The sequence below is a fragment of the Melitaea cinxia genome, chromosome 20 (genome assembly GCF_905220565.1).
Source record: "Melitaea cinxia chromosome 20, ilMelCinx1.1, whole genome shotgun sequence".
NCBI lineage: Eukaryota > Metazoa > Arthropoda > Insecta > Lepidoptera > Nymphalidae > Melitaea > Melitaea cinxia.
Genome location: NC_059413.1, coordinates 9,728,189 through 9,752,152, shown reverse-complemented (window position 1 = coordinate 9,752,152; position 23,964 = coordinate 9,728,189). Strand labels below are relative to the sequence as shown.

The 23,964-nt window shown below is 34.1% G+C and overlaps 2 protein-coding genes across 2 annotated transcripts; one reads left to right on the top strand and one right to left on the bottom strand.

Moving 5' to 3' along the window:
- The first annotated feature begins 19,073 nt into the window (after nucleotides 1–19,073).
- Nucleotides 19,074–20,986, top strand: LOC123663735 (ran-specific GTPase-activating protein-like). The gene is made up of 4 exons (XM_045598401.1): nucleotides 19,074–19,085; nucleotides 19,165–19,356; nucleotides 19,703–19,937; nucleotides 20,220–20,986. The coding sequence occupies exons 1-4, from the start codon at nucleotides 19,074–19,076 to the stop codon at nucleotides 20,462–20,464; spliced, it is 684 nt and encodes a 227-aa protein (XP_045454357.1). The 3' UTR covers nucleotides 20,465–20,986.
- Nucleotides 20,987–22,140: 1,154 nt separating this feature from the next.
- LOC123663210 (endoplasmic reticulum resident protein 29) lies at nucleotides 22,141–23,221 on the bottom strand. The gene is made up of 2 exons (XM_045597906.1): nucleotides 22,549–23,221; nucleotides 22,141–22,421 (listed from the first exon to the last, which is right to left on the bottom strand). Exons 1-2 carry the CDS (start codon nucleotides 23,098–23,100, stop codon nucleotides 22,218–22,220), a joined length of 756 nt encoding a protein of 251 aa, XP_045453862.1. The 5' UTR covers nucleotides 23,101–23,221; the 3' UTR covers nucleotides 22,141–22,217.
- Between the last annotated feature and the right edge of the window lie 743 nt (nucleotides 23,222–23,964).

Genomic DNA, 23,964 nt, shown 5'->3' with positions numbered 1-23,964 from the left:
TGGTTAGGCTGGGCAGTAGCACTATCATTACTCTCATACATAATAATAATAATAATAAATTATAATAAATATTTACACAATACACACACGGTCGTCTGTTCCTAAAGTAAGCAACTTAATGCTTGTGTTATAGGTTACAGCCGACTGGTATACAGCTACATATTTTTTTTTTTCGATAAACATACTTATAAATAATACATATATAAATATATAAATAAATATTTATATTACACCCAGACTCGGGGTGGGAATCGAACCCACAACCCTCGGAGCAGAAAGCAGGGTCACTACAAACTGCGCCAACGGGCTAGTCGTACATACATGTGTCGTACGTACATGTTTGTACCACCTCCTAAACATTAAAACTAAAAGGAGGAAAGGACAAAGACAGCTTAAAAGGGTAGGTAAGCTAATGAAAATTAACACATAATTTTTTTTTCTAAGAAATTTGAAAAGATTTTATCATAGTACCAGTAAAATACATTCACGACAAAAATATATAAATGAAGGAAGACCTGTACGGTTTTGTTCGCTTCTGTATCTATTTTTGTTCCATTAATGCTAAACAAGCATGAATAATATGATATATATTCTGTTACTTTTGCATTCTTTTTTGACTCAGAGAATTAAAATCTATTAGTAATTAAAATATGTAATGAATCATAAAAATAAAAAATCGCCATCCATAGGTATATATATAGAATAGATCATCCTAAAATCTAATAACATAACATAACCTTGTCTGAGTGATCATCATCGTCGAATAGCATAATATGACATAATTGTGTTTGCAGGCAAACGAAGAAAAACCGCCTTCAATTATATTGACACAACGCGTACAGACGCAGAAAAAGCTGATGCTTTTGGCACTCATTTAGCCGCAATATTTAAACCCAATGAAGCACTTGGCGATGATGATCCGCATAAAGATTTAATTCTGAATCAAGATTTTCAACTCAGTGTTCCACCCTCACCAACATCACCCAGTGAAGTATTGAGAGAAATAAAAAACATGAATGCCAAAAAAGCGCCTGGTTTCGATCTCATAACGCCAAGGCTCTTGAAGGAATTACCAAAAAATGCGTGGTGTTTTTAACTAATCTCTTCAACGCCACATTGAGACTTTCTCACTTTCGCAACGTCTGGAAGTCTCGCAAATAATTATGATCCACAAGCCCGGAAAACCAACTCATGAACCATCTTCATACCGGCCCATCAGTCTGACTCCCGTCCTGTCAAAGCTGTGGGAGAAAATATTTCTCACTAGACTTTCCAAATATATCAACGAACGTGATATCATACCGCAACATCAATTTGGTTTCCGAAAACATCATTCAACCGTGGAACAGGTTCACAGAGTCTATGATTCCATTCGCCACTGCCTGGAAACCAATCAGTATTGCTCTGCAGCATTTTTGGACATTCAGCAGGCCTTCGACAAGGTTTGGCACAAAGGATTGCTCTATAAAATCAAGAAGCTTCTACCACATCCTATATTTTCCACTATAAGATCTTACTTGGAAAATAGAGTTTTCTTAGTTAAGCAGGGTGAAGCTAGATCTGGCTTATTCAAGTGTCTTGCTGGAGTGCCCCAGGGCTCAGTCCTCGGACCCGTCTTGTATAACAATGGGTGAAGAACCCACGATCTACCACAGTCAGGGGACGTCACTATTGCTACCTACGCTGATGATGCTGTCTTCCTTTCATCTTCTGTGGATCCAATAAGAGCAACCGCAAAACTGCAAAGGCAACTAAATGACACTCACTCTTGGCTTAACAAATGGCGAATGAAAGCTAGTGCCCCCAAATCTTTTCACATTACTTTTTCACTACGGCAGGGTGATTGCCCACCGGTCAGGCTTGACAACACAATTCTGCCACAAACAAACTGCGTCAAATATCTCGGTTTCCTTCTGGATAGACGCCTAACCTGGAAAGACCACATTAAAGCCAAAAGAGACGAAACCAACCAACGATTCAGGAATTTGCTTTGGTTACTCAGTAGACAATCAACTCTATCCACTGACAACAAACTGCTCGTTTACACTACTATCCTAAAACCGATCTGGATATATGGAATCCAGATTTGGTCTACAGCCAGCAAATCTAATATAATGTGTCTCCAAAGAGTACAGAACAACATTCTGCGTGTCATTGCTGGCGCCCCGTGGTTTGCTCGAAACTCAGAAATCCATGATTATCTTGGGATTCCCACGGTAACGGCGGAAATTGAACGTTACAGGAAAAACTACATGGAGCGTCTTTCTGCACATCCTAACCCACTAGCCTACCAGCTGACGACCTCAAGGCCTGTAAAAAGACTGAAGAGAGCTCATGTGCTTTCTACCTAAAAGAGGGCTGCAGCCCAATCCTGTAGCCACTCTAATCGCCATTCTCCTTATAACAAATTTACTTATAGTCTGACGACTGATTGTAAATTACAAAAAAAATATATATATGAATATATATATGACGGATTATTACTATTGTTTAAGTTTTTAGAAAGTGTGACGTCAGCATTGCTGACGTCACCATTATTCACGTCACTCATAATCAGCAGACAATGAAATGAAACAACTATACACTTACAATACACTCTGTTTTTTAACTTTCGTTTTATAATTATCACTTTACTTAATTTATAAATTTAACAAAAATCTTAAGTCTACCCTTAATTTAACTTTTAAACAAAAGCAACAATAATTCCAATAGCACAGTAAAATAATTCAGATAGCAATTATTTAAAAAGCACTCACCAAACTACCGTTCTCAGCAGACGTCGCGTGAAAAGTGTGTCAACAACATGGTGGCCTCCCACCATGTTGCTTCTTTACAATAGTTTTTAATTAATGGTTTTAATACGAATATTTCGTTACAGTAATTCGTGAAATAATTTTAAAAGATTATTTAAACACTTATAAACGCAAATCATTTCATAAAATTACACGTGGTTTTTATCACTCATCGTTCAAAACAATCTCCAATGAACATTCAAAAAGCAACTATTAAAAATCAACTTAAAGAATTATTAATGATTAAATTTTGAATGTATTTTGCAAATAAAAGATTTGATTTATAATTAATTTTCAACCTAACTTTGTAATTTAAAGTTAACTTTTTGAATGTTCGAAACTTCTAAGGAAGTAATAACAAATGTTGACAAACTCAATTTATAAATTATTCGATTTAGGTTTAAAAATGAAGCTTACCTATTTCATTGGTAATAACATAGGTTATAATCAATTATCATTATTAAGTAGACATAAGTAATAAACCTTAAAATTTAATATAAAAGATAATGTTGACTGTTTTTGCGTCGACACGGCCATTCTGCGGGGCGGTGCGCGCTCTGCACCAGCCTCGGTTTCCTTTATGTTTCAGTTTCTGGAAATAAGAAAACGCTTTTGACTAGGTATCTGTGTACATAGATACTCCAGTTGACGATGTACGGTTTTATTGAAAATGTCTGGTATTTGTGCTTATGCTCATACATTCATTTAATTTTGTTTGTTGCATTAAATGGTGAAAATAATGAATATAATAAATTTGTTGTAAAATAAGGGAATATAGGAAATTGAGCGTTTCTTTGTAATTCGTGCTTATGCTCCACGCACTTCACACGTCATGTTGAACTTATAGTAATGCAAATGCTCCACGCATCCTTGCATTTTATCAATGTACTCGTAGACAGGAATGTTGCTGTGGTGCTGGGCGGTCTCGTACGCCGTGGTCCACAGGGGCTCTAAAGGATATGGGAACTAGGTCGACGCTGTGGTGCTAGGCGGTCATGAACGCCGTGGTCCACAGAGGCACTAAAAGGAAGATTTTTATCATTGTGGTTCTGAGCGGTCTTGAACGCCGTGGTCCACAATTTTCATTTATTTATAATTATTGTTATAATTATTATTTACTTGTGTATAAGCTCAAGTGAATGTTGCTGTGGTGCTGAGCGGTCTCGTACGCCGTGGTCCACAGGGGCTCTAAAGGATATGGGAAGGACGATGCTGTGGCCTAGGCCTTTTTAGACCGTGGTCCACAGAGGCTCTGAAAATGATAGGATAGGAAAAGGATTCTAAACATATTTTAATTTAAATCGATTCAATATTGTGTGTGTGTACAGAAGTTTCCTTATTGGATTCAGTGGCAAAGGTAACTTAAATGGTTTACTTTGATTGAAGCTTCGTTATTATCTGCCTCAAAACAGTAAGAGAAATCCTACTGCTAAAAATAAAATATTAGTTTACTATGGAAGGAACTCACCATTTGTTACAGATTGTGATGGCATTGCAGCATGAGACGTGGATGGCTGTGACTCCTCGTTGTCGTCCGTCGACATGGTCATTTGCTCGCCTGGTCGTGGTGCTCGGCGCAGCTGGTCATGAGCTACCTTACGAGGCCTTCCTCTGCCAGTAACCCGCTTCACGATGTACCGGTCATTATCAACGACTCGTTGAATTTCGTAAGGTTCGCTATATTTGAGATCAAGGCATGTCTGATTTCGAGGATTATTCTTAATCAGAATGTAATCACCTCTTTGAAATGACTGAATCTTGGCTTTGTTCTTGTCAAACCGTTGTTTCTCGTATTCAGCCGCAGTCAGCATTTTTTGATGTACTTGTTGCTCTAGTAGATCAAAGTCGACAGTCTCTTCATCAATATTCACTAACCTCAGGAGCTCCGGCGGGACACAGTGTTGACGACGTGTAAGGAGTGTAAGAGGTGCTACTCCAGTCACACGGTGCGGAGTACAGTTGAATGCTAGTTGTAATGCTTCTAATGCAGTTTGCCAATTTTCGGTCTGATAATTTTTGATCATAGTAAGTGCATTCTTTAACGTTGCCATAACGCGCTCTACTTGGCCATTAGCTCGGCTGACTCCTGGCGATATTGCATGTATATTGATGTTGAAGTTGTCGCAGTAGTTTTTAAATTCTCCCAGGAACTCTCTGCCACCATCGACGACAACTTGAATAGGCGTACCAAACAAGTGTATAGTGCGTTTTAATGCTGCTAGGCTGCTGCTTTGACTCTTATCATTTGAATAGCTCAGGAGCAGATACTTTGTGAAAGAATCTATGGTGACAATTACATATTCATCAAGACCTTCTTGGTTTCTTGTACCGAGTTTTCCCGTTATATCCATATGGATTACTTGGAATGCGGCTGTAGGCTTTTGAATAGGATGGAGTTGAACTTGTGTGGCTCCAGATGACCCCTTTGACGTCTTGCACACGATGCAATTGTCCACGAATTTCCTGACAACTGTGTTCATTTTATCAAACCAGTATGATTCTCTTAATTTCTGTAAAGTTTTCTCCCATCCGGGGTGATGTAGTGCTGTATGATAAGAGTTGATAAGCGTCCATTGATATGACTTTGGTACAACAATTGCCTTACGTGTTCCCAGTACAGGGTCTGTCAGCCGCCGCTTAAGTACACCTTCATCTAAGTCATACTTATCTACAGGATTTCCATTTGCCATATTGTTAATCAATAAACGTAAGTTTTCGTCTCGTCGCTGCTCTATTTGTATCCATTCAGTGTCTCTGGTCATTAGGTTGACGTTCGTTATAGGATTTCTACTGAAGAAATCGGCGTGTTGGAGACGTTCACCCTTTCTGTACTCTACCTCGAAATCGTAGTTCTGTAAGAATGCCCACCAGCGGTGGATTCGAGGAAGAAGATCCTTCTTATGCTTAGATGCCTTGAGAGCATTACAGTCAGTGATAACCACAAATTTTCGCCCATACAAGTACTGCCGGAAGTGTTTTATGGCTCTAACTACCGCTAGGGTTTCGAGCTCGTACGAGTGGTAACGGCTCTCGGCCTCAGTAGTACGTAAGCTCATATAGGCAATAGGATGACGCCGTTTATCTATTATCTGAACCAACACAGCTCCGTAGCCGAGACTACTTGCGTCCGTGTAGAGCTCTATGGGTGCTTCTTCCTGGAAAAGTGCAAGAGTGGGCGCAGTAGACAAATATTGAACAATGTGATTCCTAGCTTCTTCATGTCGGGCGTTCCATTCCCACTTAGCATCTTTCTTAGTTAATTCATATAGAGGTACCATGAGACGTGAAAAATTGGGAATGAATCACCGAAAATAGCTAGCCAGACCGTTAAATTGTCTCACTTGCTTTACAGTGGTAGGTACAGGAGCTTTCGTCAAAGCCTCTACCTTTCTTGGGCTGGGACTTACTTTACCGTCTGATATAATATTGCCTAAGTATTCAATAGAGCGCTTAAAGAAAGATGTCTTCTCCACATTAATCGAAAACCCAGCGCTTTGAAGAGCGATGAGTATTCGCTCAATGTGGGAAAGTCCCTGGGAAAAGTCTCTACATTTTGACAGAACATCATCGACATAAACTTGACAAACTTGCTCTACCGTGTTTGTTAGAGGTCCCAACGCTCTATTTATGCAGCGTTGATACACTGAGCATGCATTACTTAGCCCAAATGGCATGGCGAGGTATTCATAGAGTCCATCGGGTGTAATAAACGCCGTTTTCTCTATTGAGCTCTCTGTGATGGGAATCTGATGAAATCCCGCCGCCATGTCAAATGTAGAATAGTAGAGGCCCCCTGCTAATTGGTCAATTTGGTCCGAAATGATGGGCAATGGATAGTGATCTCTCAAGGTATTTCTATTAAGTTCGCGGTAATCAACGCACATGCGATCTTTACCATTTTTCTTTTTTACTAAAATTATTGGGCTAGAAAATGGTGATTTGCTCTCCCTAATAATCTTATGATCTAATAATTCATTAACAATAACTCGTACTTTCTCACGCTCAAGAGGACTTAGTCTGTACGGCCTTCGCTCTACATATTTATTATTATCTTTAAGTCGTATTTCGAGAGACCCAGTATTAACTCGAGTGAGTGGATACCCCCGAATAAATAAATGTTCGTACTTATTTAAAAGGATTTTTAACTCATTTATTTGTTGATCATTGGTTAAATCACAATCTAGATTATCAAATTTTTCGTTATGAGATCGCATGTGGCAAACAACTGGTTGGTGAACTATTTTAACACCCTGAGAGGTCACTAGTACGCTAAGGTTTGTGTTATCTTACAAGGTCAATACCGATTAATAGATCCGTATTTATTTCATAGTCTGAAACTACATGAAATTTAAGTTCTACGTGTAACTCATCGATAACACACACCGTTAATATTGTTGTTAATGATACCACAGTGAATTGGCCAATACCCTTCAGATACTGAACCTCATTAACCCTTCTACCCGGAAGTTTAGCAGCCACCGACTCACGTATTACGGAACACTCTGCTCCACTATCAAATAAAGCAAATATTTTCATGTTACCAATCATGACAGGTAATAGGGTACGTTTTAACGTACCCACACAATTTATGTTTGAAACTACTGCGCGTTCGCGCTTGTAACAGGTCTCATATGTGTGACCTACTCTGGAGCAAAATGTGCATGTCCGTTTGTCGGTAGCCGCAGGCGGATTCTTTTGATCTTGACGCGGTTGAGCTGTATCGATTTTGTTATTACTAAAGTGACACTCACGGGTGTCATGATTCGTTCTCTTACATATTCGACAAAATAAAGAAGGTTTATCCGGAAACCTTGAGCGTTTACTAGGCCCCTGTGAGTTTACATTACTAGGTGGTGGGCGTTTTACTCGCCGTATTGACGACGCGATGGAAATTAATTCCGGCACCGATTTGGCACGCGCATTTAGTAATTCTATACGCAATCTTTCATCACCGATACAACCTATAACAGCCTCGACCGCGTCATCGTTCGACAATTTATCTTTAGTGATACGTTGCCATAATATCCACGCCTCAGAGAGGAATTGCGATATATCTTTGCTACTGTCATAAACGTGTTCCCTAAAACGAACTATATCGCGTGAGTACCTATTTTCAGGTTCAAAAGTTGTTATCAAAATATCACGTAATTCCTCCCATGATTTCGCAGATACCAGCCAGCTATCAACCCACAACTTGGCGCGTCCTTTTAACAAACTACCCACTTTCATTCTCACATCATAATCGCTCAAGTTGTAAGTTTCAACTGCAGTGGTCACATGCTTACACCACTCACGTATTCCTATATTAGAATCAGGATCGTAGGATGGCAAAAAAATATCATTAATTTTAACTTGAGAAATCGGAACCGCCATACGATCCGTCATCTGTTTCATCATCTGCATCATATGAGCGAAAAACTGGGTCGGCACACCGTTTACAGACGAATTATCTAATACATCAGAATGACCGGCAGAAGAGGGATCTGATCCCACTTCTGATGACGGATTATTACTATTGTTTAAGTTTTTAGAAAGTGTGACGTCAGCATTGCTGACGTCACCATTATTCACGTCACTCTTAATCAGCAGACAATGAAATGAAACAACTATACACTTACAATACACTCTGTTTTTTAACTTTCGTTGTATAATTATCACTTTACTTAATTTATAAATTTAACAAAAATCTTAAGTCTACCCTTAATTTAACTTTTAAACAAAAGCAACAATAATTCCAATAGCACAGTAAAATAATTCAGATAGCAATTATTTAAAAAGCACTCACCAAACTACCGTTCTCAGCAGACGTCGCGTGAAAAGTGTGTCAACAACATGGTGGCCTCCCACCATGTTGCTTCTTTACAATAGTTTTTAATTAATGGTTTTAATACGAATATTTCGTTACAGTAATTCGTGAAATAATTTTAAAAGATTATTTAAACACTTATAAACGCAAATCATTTCATAAAATTACACGTGGTTTTTATCACTCATCGTTCAAAACAATCTCCAATGAACATTCAAAAAGCAACTATTAAAAATCAACTTAAAGAATTATTAATGATTAAATTTTGAATGTATTTTGCAAATAAAAGATTTGATTTATAATTAATTTTCAACCTAACTTTGTAATTTAAAGTTAACTTTTTGAATGTTCGAAACTTCTAAAGAAGTAATAACAAATGTTGACAAACTCAATTTATAAATTATTCGATTTAGGTTTAGATAATAATATATAAATAATATAATATAAAGATAATGTTGACTGTTTTTGCGTCGACATATATATATATATATATATATATATATATACATATATATATATATATATATATATATATATATATATATATATATATATATATATATATATTGACAAGTAATACAACGTAGGTAGACAAAAAAATTGTCGAGTAAATACGCATTATCAAAGATTACTCCAAAAGTTGTAATCAGATCTCGATGAAATGCGACCACATGATAAACATCGGCTTTCGATTAAATTAAAAATCATTAAAATCGGTACACCCGGTAAAAAGTTATGCGTCTTTTCGAGAGTTTCCCTCGATTTCTCTGGGATCCCATCATTAGGTCCTGGTTTCCTTATCATGGTACCAAACTAGGGATATCTCCTTTCTAAGAACAAGAATTATCAAAATCGGTTCATAAACGACGAAGTTATCCCCGAACATACATAAATATATATTTTTAGGAGAAACAAACTTAATTAATGTGCTGTGTGGCTACGGCACTAAAGAATTTAGCCACCCCCTCTCTTCCCGTGGGTGTCGTAAGAGGCGACTAAGGGATAACAAGGTTCCACAACCACCTTGGAACTTAAGAAGCCGACCGATGGCGGGATAACCATCCAACTGCTGGCTTTGAAATACACAGGCCGAAGACGGGCAGCAGCGTCTTCGGTGCGACAAGGCCAGTACTGCGGTCACCAACCCGCCTGCCCAGCGTGGTGACTATGGGCAAAACACATGAGTTCACGTTGTTTTTGGCGTAAACTTGTGGAGGCCTATGTCCAGCAGTGGACTGTATAGGCTGTAATGATATGCTAACAATATATATTTATATACGAGGGAGCGTTTTTATGTTCGCGGAGTGAAGGGTAAGGGGTTGAAATAAAAAAACCAAATTATTTTTCCTTTTCAATATATTCACCTGCAAAACGGACACATTTTTCAGATCTTTCAATTAACTTGGGATTGTGTATCCAATGCCCCAGAGGAGTTCCAAAGAGTAAACGCTTCCATATTTGCAGACATTCCTGGACTTATAATATATTTTGATGACATTTTAATCGCAACTGAGACAGAAAAAGAACACGATGAAGTGCTAAATAAAGTATTAGAAAGGGCCAGGTCAAGTAATTTAAAATTTATTCCTACTAAATTTCAATATAAAACTAATAAAGTCACATTTTTGGGGTTTGACTTTGATAAGAATGGGATGAAAATTGACCCACAGAGAATAGAAGTTATTAAAAGTTTAGAGAACCCTAGTAATAAGAAGGAATTACAGAGAATTTTGGGCATGCTTAATTATATAAGAAATTTTATTCCAAATTTTGCTGACTTAACTTTTAATTTGCGTGCCCTTTTGAGATGTAATGTGGAATATATTTGGACAGAAGCTCATTCAATGCTTCTAAAAAATATAAAAGAATTAATTACAAAAATTCCAGTGTTAACTTATTTTGATGCATCTAAAGAAATTACTATTGAATGTGATGCATCTAAGGATGCAATAGGATGCTGCTTAATGCAGGAGGGACAACCTATTTCCTATGCGTCAAGGTCGTTGTCACCAACAGAAAAGAATTTTGCACAAATTGAAAAGGAATTATTAAGTCTTCTGTTTGCAACGTCTAAATTTCACTTGTACATCTATGGCCGTAAAACTTTAGTCAGAACAGACCACAAACCTCTTGTGTCTCTAATTAAAAAGAATGTAGAAGAAATACCATCACCCAGGTTGCAGCGGATGATTCTTAAATTAATTAAATATGACTTAGATTTGAGGTATGTGCCTGAGAAGGAATTATATATTGCTGATTTGTTGTCAAGAAGTTGTGAAAATGAGATCATCAATTCTGAAGAAGGTTGGATTAGCGAGATAGCGCATGAAGTAGCAGCTAATAATCATCAGTTACAGGTGACACCTAGAAGAAAAAAGATTCTTGAAGAAGAAACCGCCAAAGATAAAACATTGCAACGCCTAGTTCAGTATTATATGAAGGGTTGGCCCGCCAATAGTAAAGATGTACCTGAAGAAGTAAGGATATATTACAAATTTAAAGACAAAATATCTGTGAGTGGAAACTTAGTATTTGTTGGCAGAAAGCTGTTGGTGCCTATTTCCTTGGGAAAAGAAATCTTGGAGAAACTTCATAGCCCGCATTTAGGAGTCAGCAAAACTCAAAAAAGAGCAAGACAAATATTTTACTGGCCGCAAATGAATTCGGATATTGAAGAATATGTATTGAAATGCAAAATATGTGAAACGTTTAGGAATAAAAATACAAATGAACCTTTATTGCCTTACCCGGTACCATCAAGACCTTATCAACGGGTTGGTATGGATTTCTTCCAATCAGGAGACTATTCAATCATTACAGCCTATACAGTCCACTGCTGGACATAGGCCTCCACAAGTTTACGCCAAAAATAACGTGAACTCATGTGTTTTGCCCATAGTCACTACGCTGGGCAGGCGGGTTGGTGACCGCAGTTCTGGCTTTGTTGCACCGAAGACGCTGCTGCCCGTCTTCGGCCTGTGTATTTAAAAGCCAGCAGTTGGATGGTTATCCCGCCACCGGTCGGCTTTTTAAGTTCCAAGGTGCTAGCGGAACTGTGTTAACCCTTAGTCGCCTCTTACGACACCCACGGGAAGAGAGGGGGTGGCTATATTCTTTAGTACCGTAGCCACACAGTACAGGAGACTATTCCTACTTAATAATTGTGGATTATTTATCAGCCTGGTTTGATGTTGTGAAGATGCCACATAAAACATCATCAGAAACAATCAAGGCTGTTAAACCGATATTTGCCACACACGGCATACCGGATGAAATTGTGGCTGATAATATGCCTTTCTCATCCTTTCAGTTCAGGAGATTTTGTCAAGATTGGGAAATAAAATTGACTAACACTAGCCCACATTATCCACAATAGAATGAAATGGTGGAGAAAGCAGTTGGTATCTGCAAAAGCATCATGATAAAACGCTGCAAGTCTGGACAGGATTTCAATTTGGGATTGATTGAGTATAGAAACTGCCCAATCACAGGATTGTCAGTAAGCCCAGCACCAGTGCTGATGAGCAGAACTCTAAGAACTGTCCTCCCAACTGTCGAAGAGAACCTTCTGCCAAATGTTGTTAGAGTAAAGGAGGATAGGGAAATTAAACAACAAAAGTCTAAGCTACACTTTGATAAAACATCAAAGAGGAGAAGAGTTTTCCATGATGGTGAAAGTATAGTCCATAGAAGAGGAAGGAGATGGGAGCCAGCCCAGATTATTAAATCAAACAAAACACCTAGATCCTACATAATAAGAACTGAGGATGGTCAAGCATTAATTAGGAACTCAGTCCATCTACGTGAATCAAGAAATCCTTTCACTATTAATAGAGATATAAATATTGATTCTGCTTTGGAAAATAACATTATTGAAAGTAGTAAATCGAATACTTTTCCAGCTCAATCATCGAATACTGTTCCAGCTCAATCACATCAACTTCCGCAAGGGAATCCTGAGGTCATCTCTGAAACCCATAACTCAGCTCAACCTATGTCTAGATATGTAAGACAAATCATTAAACCGAGAAGATTGGTGGAAGAATAAACATTATAATTTAATTAGTATTATTTTATGTATATTGTGAAAATTTATGTAATGTTTTAATTAGTTGTTTTTTGTGTTTATTATGAAAATTTATCTTATTTTGTAGTATTGTTAATCTTAAGTTTAAATAAAAGAAAGGAGATGTGGTAACACTGTTAGTAACCACGTCAGAACCTAAAAATAGAATAGCTTGACACTGGCAGAATGTCGCTAATGGCGATCGTATGCCAAAAATAAAAGAAGAAGAAGAAGAAGAAGAAGGACAGCTGTCAATAAGTAGTAATGTTCACAAATTAATTATAATAAAGTTATGTTAAAGACTGGTGACTTTAATTTACAAACTATCAATACAACAGTAGGAGGTTGGCTACGGCCTTAAAGTTATGCAGAGTAGATCTTAAACTACCTAATTTTAGAGATGCCGAAGCTACAGAGCAATTTGTACAAACAATGAATCAAATTTTTGATGTATTTAATTCAAAATCAATGAGACACTTCGAGTTGCAAAAACCCCTTCATTTAAGAAATAAAGATTTAATTTTTAAATTTTTAGAGCAAATAAAAAGGTATTTATTAAATCTTAAAGTTAAATCAGTTAGTGCAAAGTTATTAGAGACGGCCGTCCGACTTATTTAATAACTCTATATTACAAACCAGTGCTTGATGCAAAATGTAAAACAGGTTTTTTTGGGTATTATAATAAATATAGATAGTTTGAAAATTATAATAATATAAAACGATTTGATAGAAAGACAAAAAAGACTTCTTTATATTCCAAAAAGACTTCTTTACATTTCGGTTTACAAGATTAGCCAAAATCACTTAGAACTTATCTTTTCATCTATTAGGATGCAAGGTGGGTTTAATGACAACCTAAATATGCGCCAGTTAAAAGTTGCGTATGGAAAACTGTTTTGCCACTTTGAATTAAAATGCTTATCTATTGGGAACTGTGTCCAGTTAGAAGAAGTAGCCATTATAAATTGTACATCTACAGCTGTTACAACTATTAATTCAACCAGGACATCTTATAGACATGAAGAACAGGAGTATCCAATAGATCAAGAATTAGCTTCACTTTCTCCGTAAAATACAACAAGATACGGCAGAACTCGCAAGCACTCTGAAGTCTGAATGTTGCAGAATACGATGATTTAAAAAAAATAATAGTTTATGTCGCTGGTAGCACTGTACACTACATTTCAAAAATATTAAAATGTGAAAAGTGTCTCAATAGTCTACTGTCTACAGAAGAACATGATTTCCACAAATTAATCCTAGCAAGAAATAAAGGTGGTCTGTGTTTTCCTTCCAAGATGTTTTTAACATATACGCAACTTGCGAAGTCATAATAAGAAAACTGTCCACGGAGAATATAAATTTGGTGTAAGAAAGCCAGCATACCTATATGTCACGCAAATTTTAGGTTCTTTTACAGGTAATAACAGAACTTGTTATTACTTGGAAAATGACCACGATTATGCTGGTCATGGGCATAAAGTTAATTTAATAAGATTAGTAATTGAAAAATATTTGAACATAAGACTACATCATATTAGTAAAATGCATACAATGACGACGACTGAGTTTTAAGCGACAAAAATTTAAGAAACTCATACAACATAAAGGATTCTAGGTTTAATAGAAATAGTTAAAAAAAAAAAAAACACCGACTGCAAACTGAAAAGAGATAAACAGAGGGGATGGGAAGTGTCTATTCATATGATTATCGTACGAATATTTTTTGTATTATTCTATCGACTTTTTGTTTTATTTTTAGTAAATTTATTTAAAACTATAAACAACTTATTTTCGCATAGCCATTTTATCTATATTAAATTAATAGTGTTTAATCCCATCTAATAAAATTTTCAGGGAGTTTTTTTTTTTAAAGTGTCAACACTTCACTCACACATAGTTAAAAAAGTGGCTTCAGTCTTATATACTCTTTGGCTTCAGTTTTTTGTTCTAAGTGCATTATCTACTTTTTTACTTGATCTATGCTTTTTAATTGAATCATCTTAGCCAGATGATCGTGATGATGATGATTTGTCGAGTACTACGAGTTTAAATCAGTCAATTAGTTCGTTATCAATTGATACATTTATAAAACAAATGAGTCATTTAAGCAATTGATAGAATATTTGACAAGTGATAACAGATTTTCGAAACCAAAGACTAAGAAATTATCTTATGTAGTAAATGCTGATTTTAAAGAATTTTTTTTGATTATAGCGAACTACTGCGTATCATCTGATAAATACGTATTTTAGGCATACATATTTTTGAGTTTTACCTAAATAGTTAAAACTAAATATACTATTATATATAATGTATTACAGAAACCTTTTTTGGTATATGAACTTTAAACATCGACTTTTATTCCCAAGAATATATTTGGGATGAACCCCACAAGCGCTGAAATAAGTTTCTTAATATTTTCGAGGGTTATTGCAAATACTGAACCATTGATGACTATGTCAAATATATTTGAATTTCATTAACATTACGAGTAATTTGCTGTGTCGTAACTTGGATTCTAACAAAATTGGATGATGTTATCAAGTGGCCTCAGACTTATTATTCAATAATCAATACAAAAAAATAAACTAGAATATAGTATCAAAAATATTGTATTAATCAGCATATTTTTGGCAAGGAAATAAACTTTAACAATCTCTCTTTAATTAAAATAACTCAAACATTAACATTATTAGCAACTACTTAATTTAAATTGCACATTAATTAAATCAGTCGATTGTAACACTTAGCCCCGTATCTGGGGTAGTCTGTTACAGGGTCAGGGGCTCAATGTTACAACATTTAAAAAAGTAATAGAAAAACTAACAATAAAAGAAAAAGTTCTAACAAATATTAAATTTCTTTAAAATATCCTTTGGGAACTTATAGACATCTGTCTGACATGCTTTGCATTTGCTGCTTTTCGAAGACTCACGCCACTTGCAACCGTCATAATCGCTTCTGCCATATCTTTTTCACTATGAAGACCGTAATCCATCTTCCTCTTACGATTTCGCACCATTTTCTTTTAATACCTTGAAATAGTATAAAAATGTTAATTGTTACAGTGTTACACAGTGCCTTGTAACACAGTGCCCCAGAGAGGTAAACCAAATAAAAAAATTCGTAGCGTATTTTAGGTTATGTTTACAACAAACTACTTACAAGTAATTTTTAGCTAAATATACATTAAATAAAGGAAAATTACCATCACTTACCTAAATACAATACCTCCGGAAAGAAATTAAAAACTTTGAAATTATTTTTTCGTCGTTTTATCACATAAAAACCTTTTTTGTTTATTATTTTTTAAATACGGTACAAACTGCCGCGATGAGAATTGTTTAAAGATGGCTGCTTGGGAGCTTGACAAACGTCTATACCAACATCATAAAAGTAAAGGACAGGGACGGAGATAAATGCATTGTAACATTGTACCCCGTGTAACACTGTACCCCAACTTACCCTACTTGTGAAGGTTTTTACACCCAAAAGAATATATCAAATAGGTATCTTAGGAGAAATAGATTGTACACATACAGGGTGTGGCGTAAATAGTGGTCCACCGTTAAGAATTCGGTAAACCAGGTAATTTACTATAACATATTACAATTTTATCCATTTTTACTCAAAGGTTCCGGAAATATTTTTATTTTTTATTTTTTTACGATATTTGTACCCTTTGATACAAATTTGGTTGTAGTTTTAACAAATACCATTATTTTTTCATTTTGATTACTGGTAATTACTGCTGAACACTAGAGCTATCGTTAAATAACATGTTTTTAATGTAAATTTAAGGCTTTTGAAGAAAAAAATTGGTTTTACTCTACTTTAAACCCAAATTTTTAACATATCATGCTAATTCAAGAGCGATTTTTGTAAAAAAAATGTACTAAGCTGTCAGTGCCCATTCATTTAAAAATATGCCTACTAAATACCAATTTCAAAATGGTATCACAATAGCAGATCCTTTTGTTTAACAGAAATATATCCAATTTTAATTGAAGAAAGGACGATTTTCATTAGAATACATTTTAAAATTTGGTTGCGTTAATACTTATGATTTTTGTAAAAAAAGAAACTACACTGTCAGTGCCTATTCATTTTAAAATATTCCTACTAAACACAGATTTTAAAACGATTTGCCATCCCATTAATAAAAAAAAAATTATGGCAATTTTAATTGAAAAAGACTTAAAATAAAAATAAAAAATTACTACTGTTACAGAGTGATCTTGGCCTAACTTGTAAATTAGAACAAGTCATTAAAAAATAATTGTGTTTGCTCGCAAACGAAAAAAAAAAACCGACTTCAATTACATCGACGAGTAGTACAACGTAGATCGACGAAAAAATAGTCAAGTAACTATGCGTTATCAAAGATTACTCAAAAAGTAGTGATCAGATCTCAATAAAATTTATATGTGACCACGTGATAAACATTAGCTTTCGATTAAATTAAAAATTATCAAAATCGGTACACCCAGTAAAAAGTTATTACGGATTTTCGAGAGTTTCCCTCGATTTCTATGGGATCCCATCATCAGATCCTGGTTTTCTTATCATGGTACCAAACTAGGGATATCTCCTTTCCAACAAAAAAATAATTATCAAAATCGGTACATCCAGTAGAAAGTTATGCGGTATAATACACCGTAGGTCGGCGAAAAAAGCGTCAAGTAAAAACGCATTATTAGATATAGCTCGAAAAGTAGTTGTTAGATATCAAATAAATTTAAATGGGCCCAATTGACACACACCACCTCTCGATTAAAAAAAATTCTCGAAATCGGTCCACACGGTCAAAAGTTCTGATGTAACATACATAAAAAAAATACAGTCGAATTGAGAACCTCCTCCTTTTTGGAAGTCGGTTAAAAACAAGTCATACTGTCATCGTTTATTATTATTCTTTGACATGATTACAAACACTGTATATTCGACGTTGCAGAGCATGTATAGCTGCGAATGGGGGCCATTTCGAGCATTTGGTGCAATTTTTACAGTGTTTGTAATCATGTCAAAAAATAATAATAAACGATGACAGTATGACTTGTTTTTTTAATACCTTGTTCTAATTTACAAGTTAGGCCAAGATCACTCTGTAACAGTAGTAATTTTTTATTTTTATTTTAAGTCTTTTTCAATTAAAATTGCCATAATTTTTTTTTATTAACGGGATGACAAATCGTTTTAAAATCTGTGTTTAGTAGGAATATTTTAAAATGAATAGGCACTGACAGTGTAGTTTCTTTTTTTACAAAAATCATAAGTATTAACGCAACCAAATTTTAAAATGTATTTTAATGAAAATCTTCCTTTCTTCAATTAAAATTGGATATCTTTCTGTTAAACAAAAGGATCTGCTATTGTGATACCATTTTGAAATTGGTATTTAGTAGGCATATTTTTAAATGAATGGGCACTGACAGCTTAGTACATTTTTTTTACAAAAATCGCTCTTGAATTAGTATGATATGTTAAAAATTTGGGTTTAAAGTAGAGTAAAACCAATTTTTTTCTTCAAAAGCCTTAAATTTACATTAAAAACATGTTATTTAACGATAGCTCTAGTGTTCAGCAGTAATTACCAGTAATCAAAATGAAAAAATAATGGTATTGGTTAAAACTACAACCAAATTTGTATCAAGGGGTACAAATATCGTAAAAAAATAAAAAATAAAAAAATTTCCGGAACCTTTGAGTAAAAATGGATAAAATTGTAATATGTTATAGTAAATTACCTGGTTTATCGAATCCTTAACGGTGGACCACTATTTACGCCACACCCTGTTTAAGGATTGCAAAGCCTTCTGAGAATGTATCAGATTATTGTAATCGGAAAAAATATTTCTCTTTAAATCTTCAAGCAGTAGTTGATTTTAATATGAAATTTACTAATATTTATTGTGGTGAGCCAGGATTTTACATGACGCTCGAGTTTTACGAAAATCACCTAAAATAAAGAATACACAAAATATTTTTCAACAATTAAACATTACTAACGATACAGTATAAATAAATAATTTCGATCAATGTCAACTTAAAGAAAAATCATTTGTTAATGTTTTGCTACTGGGTTGCAAAAAAATTAACAAGTGTTTTTTCAAGCAGCACTTTTGATTTGAATTTGCTCGATTGTGCAAAGCGTTGCTGTTTTTAAAACATTCAACGTTTAGCATTATTCCGCATAATACGCTTTAGTGCTGTCATTGGAAAACTAGGATAGTCTATGATTTATACTTCATAATTTTCTTTTCTGTGGTTAATCTAGTAACAGCTCAAGTTTGTTTCTTTTGTATTTTTGTTGAATAGTTATTTTATAAAAAATATTACTGCATTTGAAACAATATCGTACTATACATTTCTCTATAAAAGTCGGTTCGAATTATCATATAAAGAAATGTCTTCGCCGGTATTTATAAAAATAGTTTTTTTTGTTTAATGTATTTCTTACTGATATAGTTATTGTTTTCTTTCTATATTTTTTACAGACCGAAGAAAGTGTTAGACGAAACAGTGAGAGCGAAGCTGGAGGAGCGGAAACGCCGGAGCACGACCCTCATTATGAGCCCATTGTTTCTTTGCCGTTGGTGGATATACAAACTAACGAGGAAGAAGAGGAAGAACTCGTCAAGATACGCGCCAGGCTTTACAGATACGACACCGGAGATCATGAGTGGAAAGTTTGTACTTGAAAGATTTATTACAATTTCAAATAAGTATTTGTTTAAAACTCGAAAATTTATTGTATCATTTAAATATATTAATTTTTAAAATTAATATTATGACGAGATTATGTCCCGATTTTTTCTTATAATCAACGGTTACAACCGAAAAAAGTTAAATAAATTTTTCTTTAATTATTTTATAATGGTTTTTATATATTATACTAATTGGTAAATGATTTTAAGTTCAGATTTTTTATTCCTTTGTATTTATTCATTGAGATGATGTAGCAATTCTTAAATACAAATAAATAAAATATTAGAATATTTTATAGTTATTTAGAGTGTAAATTTTTTTTTCTAGGAGAGGGGTACCGGAGATGTTAAATTGTTACGTCATAAAGTAAATAATTCAGTGCGAGTTGTAATGAGACGTGACAAAACTTTAAAAGTTTGTGCTAATCATTTTATCACTCCTGACATTCGTATGAATGTTCACTGTGGTTCCGATAAAGCTTTCAACTGGTCTGTATTTGCTGATTATGCAGATGAAACATGCAAACAGGAGCTACTTGCTATAAAGTTTGGTAATCCACAAAGTAAGCATTGCTTTCATAAATGTTAAGTAATTATCAATTTTTTATGTTTTCTTATGTTTCATTAATGGCGTGGTGAACAATTGTATTTCTTACAATTTTATCTGATTACTATTTTACAAATAATAATTAAAAATCTCTAATAGCTTACTGCACTGTAAACCATAGGTAGGATATGTTGGTTGAACCGTAGAATTTGATATCATATATGTCTCATTCCAGCAAACGAAGAATTATTTTTTATTAGTGTGCAACAGTTATTATGTACAGACATTACTTTTACAGATGCCGAACTGTGGAAAACGAAATTTGCGGAAGCTCAAGAAATAGTCAGAACTAAATGCAGTCTTTATACACAAGATCAGTCCTCAGATGATGAGAGCAGTATCACGAGAAGTGAGGATACAGACACACCGGAGCCTAAAAGTTCAGACAAAACAGAGGATGAGGCAAAGAAGGACCAAGGTGAAAATAAAGACTCAGACGGTGTTGTTTTAAAACTAAAAGAACTAAAAGTGGAGAGTGAATAATTGAAATGATATTTCTTTCGTAAATTCCATTCTTTTTTGTAAAGATTATTCTTTAAGATTTTTAAGATAATATTGCATTTTTTTGGAAGTGGAAAAACACCACATAGTAGGTAGTGCTAAATTTTTAGAAACAGCCAAGTCCTTACAGTAATTGTAAGTAATTTTTTGTAGTTTGTTACTACATTGTAAAGATGTGTCCTCTTGAGTAAAGACAGCTATGGAGTGGAGTTTTATTTCTTAACATGAATAAAAAGGCATATTGGAAATTTCTCATGAATTAATAAATTATTTACGAATTTATTAGGGTCATACTTTGTTAAAGTAGTATATTTTGTTCCACTATAATGAAAAAGTGTTAAAACACATAATTTTTCTAAACCATTGAATTAGCATCTATTATATAAATATAAAGTTACATTTACATTTGTGATTATTGGATTTGATAATGACATGATTCTCAAATAATTATATTTTAAGATATACCACATTCAACATTTTTGTAATACATTACATATCATTTTATAACTTGTGTTATTTTATCTTAGTACCACTGTTCATGTGTACGTCGCTTAGAAAAAAGGATGATTATCTCATTTATGTGACATTATTATGAATTTTGTATGTACTTGAGAGTTGTGCATTTAACTTAATATCTTATAACTATGACAAAAAACTTTTGTAAAAATTTAAAATTTTTGTGTAATAAGAAAGGGGCGTTTATAAAATACGTGAGATGTTTAAGGGGGGGGAGGGGGTTGAGTCAAATCTCATCTAATCTTACATTGGAGAGAGGGCCCTTGGCAAATATCACGTAATTTTTTTTCTGATTGAAACAAAAAACAATTATAATATTTTGGTCCATTTAATCCAGATTGTACATGTTTAAGATTTAATCTTAAGCGTAATCGTAATAAGATTAATATCATTCACTAATTCGTTCAAAAGAAAATAATTTAATTCATACTTTGATGTTATACATCTACTGTCTGATTTGTTGATTGTGTCTGATTACTAGTCTTAACTAGTCGTAAATAAAAGCATGAGGCAATTTTTTTTTCTTTTTACAACAATAATCCAACGCGTTTACGTAAGAAACCCACATTTTGAAAAATCTCACGTGAGATTGGGGGATGGGGGAGGGGCTTGAATAAAATCTCACGACATCTCACCAGAGGGGAAGAGGGACAGAAAATTTAAAAAAACACCTCACGTAATTTATGGACGCCTCCAAATCTAAATTTGAATTGAATTAATGAACCATCAACTGTACACATCAGGCATTGACTTAAACAGATGTTGATTTAAAGGACATTAAAAGTATGAATGTAGTTTTATAAAAAATATTACAAAAATCTATTATTTCATTAATATAATAAATTTTGTCTAAATAATTTAAGTTTGATATGTAGATTTTGAAGATATTTTTGGAAGAAAGCACAACTTGTAAACTGGATTAAATTAAAATTTAATAACACATAATTATGTTTTCAAAGATGAATTGATTTGTCTTATAATAAATAAATGAAAAGCAGTATTGCTTCACACCTTTATTGTTTCAACAAACTCACATGTGCAACAACTATTTCCAAATAAAATATATGCAAAAAAACACGCTCAATTATATAAATAAATCTTTAAATAAAATTGGAATGCATGAATTCAGATACTTCACAAATAAAATGTAATGTAATTTAAAAGAAAAAATACATTGACATTAATATTAGTAATATTAAAAAGTATTGAAAACACATAATTACAATTCTTCTTTTACAGTTTTGTTGTTAAATGTAAAAGACTGAAGAATATTTAATCTTACGTTCAATTCGTGTCTTTTCTTATCTGAAATTTTATCATCTAATATTTTCTTTACTCTTGCTACTTCAGACCCGATAAAATCATCACCTTTTTCTAGAACCTTCTTCATTAATGTTATATAGATTTTACCTGTTCCGGAATCCTAAAATATTAAAAAAATCACATTAATTATAAAATAAAGAATAATTTTTATAAATCTCAATATGCAGTTCCTTGGAAGTTTGGTTAAATAATTTACAAATCGATTGCTATATTATCACATTACATACCTTACTTTTCAACTTTTCCAAAACATTCTCAGCCTCTTTAAGAATATGTTTACGATTTTCTACATCCGAGTCTTTAAACTTGATAGCTAGTAAGTCGAGATCTTTAATGCAACCTGGAAGACTTAAGTATATCTCGCTCTTGTCGCGAATAAAACGGCGCAAACTCTCAGTTGTAAACCCTTTTGTATCATCGAAGGCAATCGGTTCGCTTTTTCCCTTTAAAAATAATTTGACATTTGGAAAGTTTTCCTTTGAAGCACCATATTTAAGAGCAAGAGCTTCATTGTCTCGATCACCATAATCTTTAACTCCAACTTCCGCGAAAAGTAAATCGTCGATGTCCTTTGATTCTTTAGCTAGCGCCACGAAAGCATCATGCTTGTCACCGTATGGAAAGGCAACATCAAATTTTACTACACTAGCCGCAAATTTGCTTATAACTTTGTCAAAAGTATACTCGTCCAATTCAACTGAACCGCTAATACTCGTTGATGCTAAATATGTCGAAGGAACCGCAAGTATAACACAAACAAATGCTATTAATCGCTTCATTTTTTATACAATATTTTGAATATCGTATTGACGATCACTCGTGTTTTATTAAGAACAGTAAATATAGCTTTATTTGTTTATCACGAAGTGAATTTTTTACCAAATTTTCACCGTTCTATTATTGACTGTTGTTTTAAAATTTATCCCCAATAGGGAAAGGCAAAGGACTATAATCCATACAGCCTAGTCTGAATTTGTAAGTTTCGTTCTGATATATCAAAAGGCCGGAGCCAAGTCTGAAGTAACTTTATTGTTCTTCTGATTCGATGACTGGTAGAGTAAGGCCGAAACCAAGTCTGAAATTTCATATTTTCGTCTACTCTTCTTTGTCTATAAGTGATAGGCGAGGTCGAAACCAAGTCTGTAATAGGCCGAAGCCTGAAATATCAAAATAAAATTTCACATCCGATGAATGAAGGTCCTGATCCTGTTTCAAATATCATTGATAGTATTGCAAATAAATTCAAATATACTAGTATAGTTATCCAAATTAGTCAATAAATCTTGTGTATTGCGCGGGACATTTTTTGGTCCAGAAGTTGATAACAAGTTGGCTATAAATAAGAGGCGTTCCAGATTAAAAGCGGAGCATTCAAAAAATATGTGATCTAAAGACTGTGTAGAGTTGTTGGTGCAATGTGGGCAAACGGGCGATGAGATGATACGCATACGATTCAAATGTGCATTAAATCTGCAATGTCCAAATCTCAAGCGGCATAGTATTGTATAATATTTTCTGCTTCTATGTTGATGCGATTTAGTAAACCAAGGACTTTTTCCAATATCTTGATTTATCTGAGCATACCAAGATCCTTTTCTTAACAAGGTTTGTCGCCAAAGATCACGCCAATCAGATAGGATTTT